Source organism: Moschus berezovskii, chromosome 1 (genome assembly GCF_049115385.1).
Source record: "Moschus berezovskii isolate FMDL1 chromosome 1, NW_MosBer_1.0, whole genome shotgun sequence".
Classification (NCBI taxonomy): domain Eukaryota; kingdom Metazoa; phylum Chordata; class Mammalia; order Artiodactyla; family Moschidae; genus Moschus; species Moschus berezovskii.
The window spans coordinates 89869674-89883383 of record NC_142460.1 but is presented as its reverse complement, the minus strand read 5'-3'; the positions used below and the strand labels follow the sequence as shown (position 1 = coordinate 89883383).

Genomic DNA, 13710 nt, shown 5'->3' with positions numbered 1-13710 from the left:
GCACACTTCCTTTCTATTTAAATTTTTTTTTAAAGAAGTAGCTGAATTGAACATTTTTAAGATTTCTCCAGAACATCCCATGATACCATTTCAAAATGTCTTCAAACTTGGATCGTCTGTGGGGAAAGAAGATACAGAAATGCTTTCACAGAGCTGGGTCTGGTTAGCCTCACAGCAGAGTTGGGTGGGGAATCCTGGTGTGAACCTTCCAGATTGTCTCTAATCTTAGGGCCTTCTCCCTCTGCCTTTGATAGCTTCTTCCCCTCCTCTCCTCGCCACTTGCCTCACCACGATCTAGTTCCTCCCCCGTAAGGAGACAGGCTTCCCTGGTGGCTCAGAGGTTAAAGCATCTGCCTCCAATGCGGGAGACCGGGGTTCGATGCCTGTGTCGGAAGGAAGATTCCTTGGAAAAGGAAATGGCAACTCACTCCAGTATTCTTGCCTAGAGAATCCCATGGACGGAGGAACCTTGCAGGCTACAGTCCACGGGGTCGCAGAGAGTCGGACACGACTGAGTGACTTCACTTTCTAAGTAGACATAGATTATGTCTGTGCTGTGCTTAGTCGTGTACACTCTTTGCAACCCCATGTACTGTACGTAGCCTGCCAGGCTCCTCATTCCATGGGCTTTTTCAGGCAAGAATACTGGAGTGGTTTACCATTTTTTTCCTCCAGAAGATCTTCCTGACCCAGGCCAGGGATGAAAACCCGAACCCACGTCTTCTGTGTCTTCCACATTGCAGGCAGATTTTTTACCCACTGAACTATCCAGGGAGGCCCTAGATATAGATCATCCGTTCCGTTCCGTTCCGTCGCTCAGTCGTGTCCGACTCTATGCGACCCTGTGGACTGTAGGCTTCTCCGTCCATGGGATTCTCCAGGCAAGAATACTGGAATGGGTTACCGTTTCCTTCTCCAGGGGATCTTCCCAACCCAGGGATCGAACTCGGGTCTCCCACATTGGGGGCAGACGCTTTAACCTCTTGAGCCACCAGGGAAGCATCATACTTGCACGTTTAAAAGTAACTCTGTTAGGTGCTATCCTAAGCGCTTTACCAGGCTTATCTCACTGAAGCCTTACATTCCTGAGGCAGATTTTTTTGTCCCCATTTCAGAGACAAGAAAACAGAGTAACAGAGATAAATAACTTGCTCCAAATTTTGCAGCTAGAAAATAAGGGGTGGAGTTCTCAACTCCAGAACCCGCCTTTTTAAGGACTACGTTATCCAGCCTGAACAAAATTGCACGTTGTGCCCAATTCTGAAAATGAGCACGTTTTTCGCGATACTTTGTCCGAAAACCAAAATTGCATTCATTTGGGGAATCTACTAGATTCGTTGTTGTTTTTGGTAGCCACATCAAAGAAAAAGACGATTAATTTTAAAGTCAACAGAGTTTTTCCAGTGTGTGGTCTTCTTTTGTGTATCGACTGGTCTTCCAGGGGAAAACATGAGAAAACACACTGAAGGCCACCAGTCCGGTGTCCGAGAAGGAGTTGGGGCGGGCGAGGGAAGGGCTAAGTGGACCGGCGTCCCGCGCCCGGTTCCGCTCCGGATTCTCGGCTCGCGACCCCGGGAGGAGGGCAGGTGGGCGTGGCGGAAGGGCCGCAGGTCCATTCCCAGTGCGCTATGCAAATGACATGCAAACCAGCGCGTGTGAGTCCGAGTCCGCAGTTTGGATCGGGACTCGGAGCGCTGGGCTCTGAGGGTCTCTCCCACTTGCTCGCGCACTCGCCGGGCGGCTCACCCCTGCCCGGGCCCGGACGCGCCTCTCCTGCTCCCAGTGCCGCCGGGTTGGCAGCCAGCAGCGCTTTGAGCGCTGAGCCCGCGCTGCGCGCCCGCGGGACGACCCTGCCGAGCGCTGTGCCTCGGCTCCCGGGCTGCCTTCGCTGCGCGGGTGAGTGAGCCCGCCCCACGCTTTGTCCCGGGGCGGCCCCTGGGAGTCACTCCCCGAAGGCGGGGGTCGCGGGGTCGGGACCCTGTGTCGGGAGCTTGCTCCATGCTCCACTGTTGGAGAGGGGTTTCTGCGTGCGGCGAGGAGTTGGGGGGAGGACCCATAAGGGGGCGACCCAGCCCTTCCAAGCAGCCTCGGTTTTCTTTTGGAAGGTGAGGTGCCTGGGGACAATGACGCCGTTGTCTCTTTAGGCGTCATCCGAAAGGGATACCTTTGATGAGTGGTGCAAATCGCCGCTAGCCTGCAAGGTGGGCTCTTCTCCCAGCTCCCCAGCGCCTTGCAGGATGACTGGGGAACGACAGCTGCGGGGCGGGGGTGCCACGTGAAAGTCCTCTCTGTCTAAATGCCGCCCTAGAATATAGGGCAACGGGTGCAGCTCCGGGGTCCCAGACAAAACTGGGGCGCCAGGCGTTGCAGTCTTTCCTTCCCTGCTCCTCATTCAAGCCCCTTGCCTGCTGCTCTGCCTGCTTGTCTTCAACCAGTTTTATGGTCGAAAGACTCTTGTTCTCAGATCATTGCGGTTGGAAAGTTTAGGCTAAACTAATTCCCAGGTGTTAGCTGTCAGCGGTTAAGGCAGAACTCCTCCATGGAACTTGTGGCTGCTTACACTCCTAAAGACCCAAAGGGCTGAACTTCTAGGAGTGGCGTTACAGATGTGAAGATGGCTGGTGGGGAGAGTTTTTCAAGCATTTGTTGTCTTAGGAAGATCCCCTGGAGGAGGGCATGACAACCCACTCCAGTATTCTTTCCTGGAGAATCCCCATAGACAGAGGAGCCTGGTGGGCTACCGTCCATGGGGTCACAGAGAATCAGACACGACTGAGTGACTAAGCACAGGGGGAAGGGTAGGTGCTTCTGGAACATGTGGACTCTTACTTAGTATCTTTCTGAAAACACTGCTTGGTGTTCTGGAAATACACACCAGGGCCCCTTGGCAGCCTAACTGCCCTTCCCTCAATTCAAGCCAACACACTCTGATTGGGAAATTGTTCATTCTTATAAGCTTCCTGTCCTATCCTTTCTGTAATTGTGGAGAATTTTAGAGAAAAACCCTTAGAAAGTAAACTTTCCCAACACAAGATGTTATCCTCTCCCAACCTGACTATTGTGTCCTTCTCCTCTGAACCCCAGAGAGTGTACCCAGAGGGCCCGAGGTAGGACCATTTGCATGGAAAGCATACAAGTGGTGGCCTGGGGCTGGGAATCCAGAGAGCAGCCCAGATGTCACTGGAACGGGCTCCTGTGCCCCCTTCCTTCTGCTCCCCTAGCCTCCTGCTCCACAAGCACAGAAAGGTGATTGTGCGGGGCCAGGGTCTGCTGTGTGAGCCACTCACCTCACCCACCTGTGCCCTTCCGCAGATGAATTCCCTTGTCTGTTTGTTGAGTTCTGGCTTCATACTTCTCCATTTGTTTTAAGCCAGCAGGTTGAGCACCTGGTAGTTCTTACAGCCTGAAGGTGGGTGGACCTCGGTGACTGTCACTACGGCTGCAGATGTAGCCCTCCTGCCGTGTCAGATGCTCCTGCTTGTCAGGGCCCTGGCCCTTGTGAAACCGGGCTGGGGCAGGAGGAGAGCCTGGAGGAATTCCTTCCTGTTTGCTGTTCGTGGGGCTAAGGCTGGACTTCCAGAGGCTCACACTGTCCTCCTGCTCACTCTCCCTTGTATCTGAGGGTGAATGCTTGTGAGGGACACCCTGCAAGGGAACTGTGGGAATTTCCATATAGATCTGGCTTTTCGAATATCCCAATGTTGTCCCCTGGTGCTTTTGTCCCCCTTTCTCCTCTCCCCTCTTCTTTTGGGTCCTGAGTACAGAGCCCTCTGGAGAACAAAAGAAAAGGGGTGAGGAAAGGATCTCCTTTTCTTTCAGATCTGCTGCTTAATTTCTACCTGCTTCCCCTGACTCTGGGCCCCCAGATTGGATGGATGCTAATTTGTGAATGCAGGACTCTGAGTCAGTTCTCATAATCTTTCAGGAACCAAAATGCCTCACAGTTGAGCTTTCATCATTGAGGATTCTATTTCTCTGTTTTGTTTTCAGAGATTGATATTTCTGCTGCAGAGCAGTTCTCTTTCAGAGAGAGAGTAGCATGAGGGTAGAGTACACTCTTTGGAGTTAAGCTTGGGTTCAGAGACATCCTGTTCACTCACTGGCTGGCTGTTCTTGGGTATGGTATTTAATATCTGTGGGCTGAGTGCAGTTTCCTTGTCAGTGAGGGTGTTTATATAAATGAAGTGAATGTGTGAATATAAAGAGGTATAAAAGAAGGCATAGCTATTATTCTGTATCTTGAATAGTGTTCCCTAGGTCTATGGTATGACCTATACCTCGGCCAACAAGCGTGAATGACAGACCTCCTCTCCATCTAGCCCTGTGGAGGATTATACAAGGAAGGTACTATGCCCAAGGGACTTTGGGTTTTATGGGGAAGTAGCGAACATGAATGCAGTATGTAATTAGAAAAGAGGGGTTAGTTCTGTGGTTCCGACTCAATTAGAAGAATTTTGGGTAGCAAGAAACTCAGAGGCTGACGTGATGAGGAAAGGCCTCAAAGCTTTTCCTCAGGGAGCAGAAGAGAGGGTGGTTACTGGCCTGGAGAGAGGAAGGTGGGAATACTTGTTTCCTGTCTCCTGAAGCTCTCCTCTCCTCCTTTGTTAGAACCTAGTGAAGAACCTTTGGCCCTGTGGTGAGCTCTCAACCATGCAGAACAGCTTGTCCTGAGATTTATTTGGGGGGAGTTTTCCCTCTGCTGCCCAGAATGTTCCTGGAACAATTTTGTTTTCACTTTATCCTGGGTCAAAAATTATATGAAGCAAATCTACAGCCAGAGTGAAAGCCCATCCCACAAAGACTTTTGGGCTCCCAGGGCTCGGGGTTCTTTCCTCATGCTTCATTTCTGTCAGCCCCCTTGCCAGCTGCATCATAGTGAGGTGGAAACCCTAGTCTAGGAGGCCAAGACATTGGGTGCAGAACTGGAAACAGCCAGAGTTCTTATCTCTTCACTCTGATGGAGTACGGTGATGGGGTGGGAAGGCCTGACTTTGACCAGAGTGAAAGTGAAAGTGTTAGTTGCTCAGTCTTCCCTGACTTTGTGACTTCATGGACTGTAGCCTGCCAAGCTCCTCTGTCCATGGACTTCTTCAGGCCAAAACACTGGAGTGGGTAGCAATTCCCTTCTCCAGAGGACCTTCCCAACCCAGGAATCAAACCTGGCTCTTCTACATTGCAGGCAGAGAAATGGATGCAAACTGGTTCTCTCATCTGTCCTTTCTGGTTCCCCCAGAGTCTTTGAAGGCTGTCTCCTTTAGTCTGAGAGTGCCCTGGGAAGCAGGTTCCTTCCTTATCTGGCCTGGCTGTTATCACTGCCATATGTCTGCTGCCAGGGCCCCAGAGTACCTTGTGTCTGCCCACGCAGCTCTCCCTTACTCCTGAAATCCCAGCCCCCATCACACCCAATACCCAGAGTCGACACCTGGGGCTGACACTGTATTCTGGACCTGCCTTGACTCTAGAATGCACCATCCTTCGCAGGAATTTTCACCCCATTAACCGAACATGGAAGCTCTTGCCAGTCTCCACTGACCCGGGAAGGAGAGACTCTTCTCCTTTGCCTGGGATGGACTAGGTGGAGGCTATGTGAAAAACCAGGAAGAAGCCGTGGTTTGGAGTTGTTTGGCACAGTGCCAGTGCTGTCCAGGTCTCTGCAAGCACATATTTTACTAGAGAGGGGACCTTTACTCTGCGTGCCCGAGGAACCTGTGGGCAGATGAACAAGTGCTTGGTAACCTTTACTTGCTATGGAGTCATGAGGTGTGGTGTCACACTAGGCCACGAGCTCCTGAGGACAGAGGCCGTGGTTTATCTCCACGTCCTAGCTCTTACTCCAGTAAGGAGTCTTAGTATCTGACACGCCGCGGTGCCTGGTCGTCTGTGCTTAAGGCCTGGCTGGTGGGTGAGTTGGAGTGTTCAAGAAAGATCCTCACGCATATCCCTCTGCTGTTCTAGGAGAAGGTACTTTCCCCCCATTTGCCTCACTTCTCCAAAATGTCTTCTTTCTGGTTAGGCATAACTGTTCTATTTTTCTCCTGAACTCCGTGCATGTTTCCTGTCGAGTATTCAGCCCATTCAGAGAACATGCCTAAAATGGACCTGTTCCTACTGTTCCCCCTTATTCAGGTTAAGTTCTCATTCCACAATTTTGTTTTCATTTCAACAGAGCATTTCCCTAGTCACTTGGTTGGTGAAGTTGTGGAAGTGGACTTGTTCAGGGGAAGACAGCAGGCTGCTTCAGTGAACCTGTAACTTGCCTCTTAGCACCACGGAAGCTTGTCTTCACATTCACAGTAGGGCCTCATGCTGGGCATTAGACAGTTAATGTAGATACTATTGATTTTACCCCACAGCATTTCAACTGAAGCATTTTAGGGAGTTCAGAATTTTTGTTGTGACTGGGCAGCCACCTCGGGCACAAGCTGGTTGCAGAAGACCACAGCTGCTCAGCCCATCCTCCTGTGGTTCACCCCTCTACTGGTTATCCCAGGCAGAGAGAATCCCTGGGTTTTACTTTCATATTGCTATTGCTCGTGACCAGACCTTCACTAGCTCACACTTGGACTATTAACTGTGGCACAAATACATTTTACACTTGACTGCTTTGTTAATCTTAAAGCCCAATCTGGCTGTGTCACTCCACCTTTAGAAACCCTCTGTGACTCCCTGCTTCTCACAGGACACACCCTTAACCTGAAATGCAAGGGCCTCTGTAATCTGACCTCCAAGGCAATGGAACTTGTTAACTTATTGTCACTAAACCCAGTTTACACTTTCCTGTCTCTCTGCCTATGTGAGCTTATCCTCTCCTGGAATATTCTTCACTTTCCTCTTTGATTGACAAGTTCTTCTATCCTTAAATATTTGTTCAAGGAATGATTAAGTTCTTAATACATGTCAGACACTGTCCCAAAATGGAGACTGCCTTTGACCTCCTGAGCTTCATCTCAGCTTCAAGTTCTCTTCCTCATTTGAACTTCTGTAGGGACCTTGAACTGGTCCCTGTAAATTCTTTTGATGGTGACAAGTCATATATTATTTTGAAAAGTTTACATGTTTAGTTTAATTTATGCTAAAATTTTTATATCTGCTGCTACCTTGAAAAAATTTCAAGGGGAAGACATGCCTAAAGCTTTTATTTCCTAATAGCAGTCTTTCAGTTCAGTTCAGTCGTTCAGTTGTGTTTGACACTTTGCAACCCCATGAACCGCAGCACACCAGGCCTCCCTGTCCATCACCAACTCCTGGAATCCACCCAAACCCACGTCTGTCGAGTCGGCGATGACATCCAACCATCTCATCCTTTGTCGCCTTCTTTTCCCCCTGCCCTCAATCTTTCCCAGCATCAGGGTCTTTTCAAATGAGTCAGCTCTTCCTATGAGAGTTGACCAAAGCATTGGAGTTTCAGCTTCAACAGCAGTCCTTCCAATGAACACCCAGGACTGATTTCCTTTAGGATGGACTGGTTGGATCTCCTTGCAGTCCAAGGGACTCTCAAGAGTCTTCTCCAACACCACAGTTCAAAAGCATCAATTCTTTGGCAATCAGCTTTCTTCACAGTCTAACTCTCATGTCCATACATGACCACTGGAAAAATCATAGCCTTGACTAGATGGACCTTGGCTGGCAAAGTAATGTCTCTGCTTTTTAATGTGCTGTCTATGTTGGTCATAACTTTCCTTCCAAGGAGTAAGCGTCTTTTAATTTCATGGGTGCAATCACCATCTGCAGTGATTTTGGAGCCCAGAAAAATAAAATCAGCCACTGTTTCCACTGTTTCCCCATCTATTTGGCATGGAGTGATGGGACCAGATGCCATGATCTTAGTTTTCTGAATGTTGAGCTTTAAGCCAACTTTTTCACTCTCCTCTTTCATTTTCATCAAGAGGCTCTTTAGTTCTTCTTCACTTTCTGCCATAAGGGTGGTGTCATCTGCATATCTGAGGTTATTGATATTTCTCCCGGCAATCTTGATTCCAGCTTGTGCTTCCTCCAGCCCAGTGTTTCTCATGATGTACTCTGCATATAAGTTAAATAAGCAGGGTAACAATATACAGCCTTGACGTACTCCTTTTCCTGTTTGGAACCAGTCTGTTGTTCCATGTCCAGTTCTAGCTGTTGCTTCCTGACCTGCATACAGGTTTCTCAAGAGGCAGGTCAGGTGATCTGGTATTCCCATCTCTTTCAGAATTTTCCAGTTTATTGTGATCCACACAGTCAAAGGCTTTGGCATAGTCAATAAAGCAGAAATAGATGTTTTTCTGGAACTCTCTTGCTTTTTCAATGATCCAGCAGATATTGGCAATTTGATCTCTGGTTCCTCTGCCTTTTCTAAAACCAGCTTGAACATCTGGAAGTTCACGGTTCACGTATGGCTGAAGCAGTCTTTCAGAACCCACTAATAACAAAATTCCTTTAGGAGCCTTGTTGGCAAAGCAAACCATGCCTCCCAGTCCCTAGCCTAGACTTGGGTGGGGTCAGGGAATCTCCGTTCTTACAGAGCTCCCCAGGTGTTTACAGTGTCAGCCAGAATTGAGAATCAATTTTCAATGCTTTTTTCTAGGTAATTATTTCTTTGATTTGTGTATTAGGAAGGAATCTTCAAAATTAGCAGAAACCAATTCAGCTAGTTGAAGAGAAAAAAAAAGGTAATAGTTGTATAATGAAAAGTGATAACATTCTCATATTTTCTTGATTTCATGTTACTGTAGGCTATAAGATTTACATCACTTTCTAGATTCTTGGGGAAAAAAAAAACACTTCCTTTAATATATACAACTTTAGACAAAGTTTTAATGTGGTTTTAATCATACTGTATTTCTTCAGTATTATCATAATCAAAGTATTCAGATCCTTCTGAATTGTGTTTTTCTATCAGAGTTATACAAGACTTCAAGATAAAATGCTATTTTTGATCATCTGTGCTCATGATTTTTTAATGTTGAGCCATCCTTGAATTCTTAAGATAAATTCTTTGGTAAATACTTGGTTATGATATATAGTTTTTTAATTTTTTTTTCTTTTCACTTTTTAAAAATTTTTCTTTTTTAAAAATTTTAATTGGAGGCTAATTTCTTTACAATATTGTATTGGTTTGCCATACATTGACATGAATCTGCCCCGGGTGTACATGTGTTCCCCATCCTGAACCCCCCTCCCACCTCCCTCCCCATATCATCCCTCTGGGTCATCCCAGTGCACCAGTCCCGAGCATCCTGTATCATGCATCGAACCTGGACTGGCGATTCGTTTCCCATATGATGATATACATGTTTCAATGCCATTCTCCCAAATCATCCCACCCTCGCCCTCTCCCACAGAGTCCCAAAGACTGTTCTATACATCTGTGTCTCTTTTGCTGTCTCATATACAGGGTTATCATTACCATCTTTCTAAATTCCATATATATGCGTTAGTATACTGTATTGGTGTTTTTCTTTCTGGCTTACTTCACTCTGTATAATAGGCTCCAGTTTCATCCACCTCATTAGAACTGATTCAAATGTATTCTTTTAAATGGCTGAGTAATACTCCATTGTGTATATGTACCACAGCTTTCTTATCCATTCGTCTACAGATGGACATCTAGGTTGCTTCCGTGTCCTGGCTATTATAAACATGCTTCAGTGAACATTGGAGTACATGTGTCTCTTTCAATTCTGGTTTCCTCGGTGTGTATGCCCAGCAGTGGGATTGCTGGGTCGTATGGCAGTTCTATTTCCAGTTTTTTAAGGAATCTCCACACTGTTCTCCATAGTGGCTGTACTAGTTTGCATTCCCACCAACAGTGTAAGAGGGTTCCCTTCTCTCCACACCCTCTCCAGCATTTATTGCTTGTAGACTTTTCTGACTGGTGTGAAATGGTACCTCATTGTGGTTTTGATTTGCATTTCTCTGATTATGAGTGATGCTGAGCATCTTTTCATGTGTTCGTTAGCCATCTTTATGTCTTCTTTGAAGAAATGTCTGTTTAGTTCTTTGGCCCGTTTTTTGATTGGGTCATTTATTTTTCTGGAATTGAGCTGCATGAGTTGCTTGTATATTTTTGAGATTAATTCTTTGTCAGTTGCTTCATTTGCTATTATTTTCTCCCATTCTGAAGGCTGTCTTTTCACCTTGCTTATAGTTTCCTTTGCTGTGCAGAAGGTTTTAATTTTAATTAGGTCCCATTTGTTTATTTTTGCTTTTATTTCCAATATTCTGGGAGGTGGGTCATGGAGGATCCTGCTGTGATTTATGTCGGAGAGTGTTTTGCCTATGTTCTCCTCTAGGAGTTTTATAGTTTCTGGTCTTACATTTAGATCTTTAATCCATTTTGAGTTTATTTTTGTGTATGGTGTTAGGGATGTTCTAGTTTCATTCTTTTACAAGTGGTTGACCAGTATTCTATGATATATAGTTGTTTTTTTTTTTAAAAACACCTTTTGGCTTTGATTTTCTAATGATTTATTGGATTTCTTTTTTTTTTTAACATTTATGGTCATAAGTGAGATAGAACTATTAACTTTCTGCTTTCCTTGGCTGATTTTGTGTGTGCCCGCAATTTTGACATCTTCAGCCCCTTTAGGATCAACAGAATAATTCTGAGGAATATTAAAGTATACCAGGGTTTTATTGACATTTCCTTTAGGTTATAGTTTTAGTTCTGGTTTTTCTATAAGAAAATAACTTTGCTAAAAGTTAAATGTCTTTTTCTGAAAGTTAACTGGAAGCTTTGAAAAAATTATTATTCAGTACCCATTCATCATATGTTGCACATGAATTAGTAGCACCAACTTTCCCTACCTTTGAAAAGTATGCTTTATTTTGATAAATGTAGCAGTTTCTATTGCCTTTTGATTCCATTGCTTGACAAGTGGTAGGCATTGTTTTAGTTACACAATAGCTTTTCTTTCCAATGTTGCATCATTATGGAATCTTTAAAAAATTTTTTTTCACATTAGAAAAACCAAAGTGTGATTTTTCTAAATTTTTCTATTTTTTCATACAGTAAAATTCAGTTATTTTAGTGTACAACTTTGTGTTTTGACAAACATAGTCATGTGAGTGTTACCATAATCAAGATACAGAATATTTCCCTCACTTCTAAAAATTGCCTTGTGCACTTTCCTGGTCAACTCTTCTACCACCTGAAGACCTTAAGTAGGAATCGCTGATCTGATTTCTGTACCTATGACTGTGCCTCTCTCAGAATGTCTTATGGTATGTGGCATTTTAAGTTTATCTTCTTTCATTTAGTGCAGTGTCTTGGAGAGTTATCTACGTTGTTGGGTATACCAGTAGGTCATTCCTTTTTGCTGCTGAGTGTTAGTTACATCATTGTTCAGTTCAGTTCAGTTCAGTTCAGTCGCTCAGTCGTGTCCGACTCTTTGTGACCCTATGAATCCCAGCACACCAGGCCTCCCTGTTCATCACCAACTCCCGGAGTTCACTCAAACTCATATCTATCGAGTCGGTGATGCCATCCAGCCAAATCATTCTCTGTCGTCCCCTTCTCCTCCTGCCCCCAATCCCTCCCAGCATCAGAGTCTTTTCCAGTGAGTCAACTCGTCTCATGAGGTGGCCAAAGTATTGGAGTTTCAGCTTTATCATCAGTCCTTCCAGTGAACACCCAGGATTGATCTCCTTTAGAATGGACTGGCGGAGAAGGCAATGGCAAGCCACTCCAGTAATATTGCCTAGAAAATCCCATGGATGGAGAAGCCTGGTTGGCTGTAGTCTGTGGGGTCGCTAAGGGTCGGACATGACTGAGCCACTTCACTTTCACTTTTTACTTTCACACATTGGAGAAGGAAATGGCAACCCACTCCAGTGTTCTTGCCTGGAGAATCCCAGGGACAGGGGAGCCTGGTGGGCTTCCGTCTATGGGGTCACACAGAGTCGGACATGACTGAAGTGACTTAGCAGCAGAATGGACTGGTTGGATCTCCTTGCAGTCAAAGGGACTCTCAAGAGTCTTCTCCAACACCACAGTTCAAAAGCATCAATTCTTCTGCACTCAGCTTTCTTCACAGTCCAACTCTCACATCCATACATGACCACTGGAAAAACCATAGCCTTGACTAGATGGACCTTGGCTGGCAAAGTAATGTCTCTGCTTTTTAATATACTATCACGGTTGGTCATAACTTTCCTTCCAAGGAGTAAGCGTCTTTTAATTTCATGGCTGCAGTCAGCATCCGCAGTGATTTTGGAGCCCCAAAAAATAAAGTCTCACACTGTTTCCATTGTTTTCCCATCTATTTCCCATGAAATGATGGGCCCAGATGCCATGATCTTTGTTTTCTGAATGTTGAGCTTTAAGCCAACTTTTTCACTCTCCTCTTTCACTTTCTCAAGAGGCTTTTGAGTTCCTCTTCACTTTCTGCCGTAAGGGTGGTGTCATCTGCATATCTGAGGTTATTGATATTTCTCCCAGCAATCTTGATTCCAGCTTGTGCTTCTTCCAGCCCAGCGTTTCTCATGATGTACTCTGCGTATAAGTTAAATAAGCAGGGTGACAATATACAACCTTGATGTACACCTTTTCCTATTTGGAACCAGTCTGTTGTTCCATGTCCAGTTCTAACTGTTGCTTCCTGACCTGCATACAGGTTTCTCAAGAGGCAGGTCAGGTGGTCTGGTATTCCCATCTCTTTCAGAATGTTCCACAGTTTATTGTGATCCACACAGTCAAAGGCTTTGGCATAGTCAATGAAGCAGAAATTGATGTTTTTCTCCAGATATCCAATTACTCCAACACTATTGTTAAAAGATTGTCCTTTCCCTCTTGAGTTGCCTTTGTGTCTTTGTTGGGAATCAGTTGAAAATGTATGTGTGGGTCTGTTTCTAACTATTCTGTTCCATTGGTTTCTGTGTATATCCTTTCAGCAATACCACACTGTCTTTTTAAAAATTAATTAATTAATTAATTTGGCTGTGTCAAATCTTAGTTGTGGCACAGGGGATCTTTGTTGAGTCTTGTGGGATTTTTGATTGTGGTGCACGGATCTCTAGTTGTGGTGTAGAAGTTGTGGTATGTGGGCTCCAGAGCATGTGGGATCAGTGTTTGTGGCATGCAGACCCCCTAGTTGAATACTATACTGCCTTGATTATTGTAGCTTTAAGTTTTGATGGGAGAAATATCAATAAGCTCTGATACTCAGATATCACCACCCTTATGGCGGAAAGCAAAGAAAAAATAAAGAGCGTCTTAACGAAAGTGAAAGAGAAGAGTGAAAAAGTTGGCTTAAAACTCAACATTCAGAAAATTAAGATCATGGCATCTGGTCCCATCACTTCATGGCAAATAGATGGGGAAACGATGGACACAGTGGCAGACTTTATTTTGGGGGGCTCCAAAATCACAGCAGATGGTGACTGTAGCCATGAAATTAAAAGACTCTTGCTCCTTGGAAGAAATGCTATGACAAACCTAGACAGCACATTAAAAAGCAGCGACATTACTTTGCCTACAAAGGTCCATCTAGTCACTGGTTTTTCCAGTGTGGATGTCAGAGTTGGGCTATAAAGAAAGCTGAGTGCCAAAGAATTGATGCTTTTGAACTGTGGTTTTGGAGAAGACTCTTGAGAGTCTCTTGGACTGCAAGGAGATCAAACCAGTGCATCCTAAAGGAAATCAGTCTTGAATATTCATTGGAAGGATGATGCTGAAGCTGAAACTCCAATACTTTGGCCACCTGATGCGAAGAATTGACTCATTGGAAGACT

General features: G+C 45.3%; 2 protein-coding genes across 3 annotated transcripts in view; both read left to right on the top strand.

Moving 5' to 3' along the window:
• The first annotated feature begins 1686 nt into the window (after nucleotides 1-1686).
• Nucleotides 1687-13710, top strand: part of MYLK (myosin light chain kinase) — a 292274-nt gene continuing 280250 nt past the window's right edge. The window contains exon 1 of one of the 2 annotated variants that reach the window (XM_055396158.2): nucleotides 1687-1896. The gene's annotated coding sequence lies outside the window, so the exon portion shown is untranslated. The remainder of the gene's footprint in view (nucleotides 1897-13710) is intronic. The other variant, XM_055396005.2, reaches the window with a different exon arrangement.
• LOC129551555 (E2F-associated phosphoprotein-like) overlaps nucleotides 5756-13710 on the top strand; it is a 56892-nt gene continuing 48937 nt past the window's right edge. The window contains exon 1 of the mRNA XM_055419622.2: nucleotides 5756-5836. Coding sequence (XP_055275597.2) covers nucleotides 5756-5836 — 81 coding nt within the window. The remainder of the gene's footprint in view (nucleotides 5837-13710) is intronic.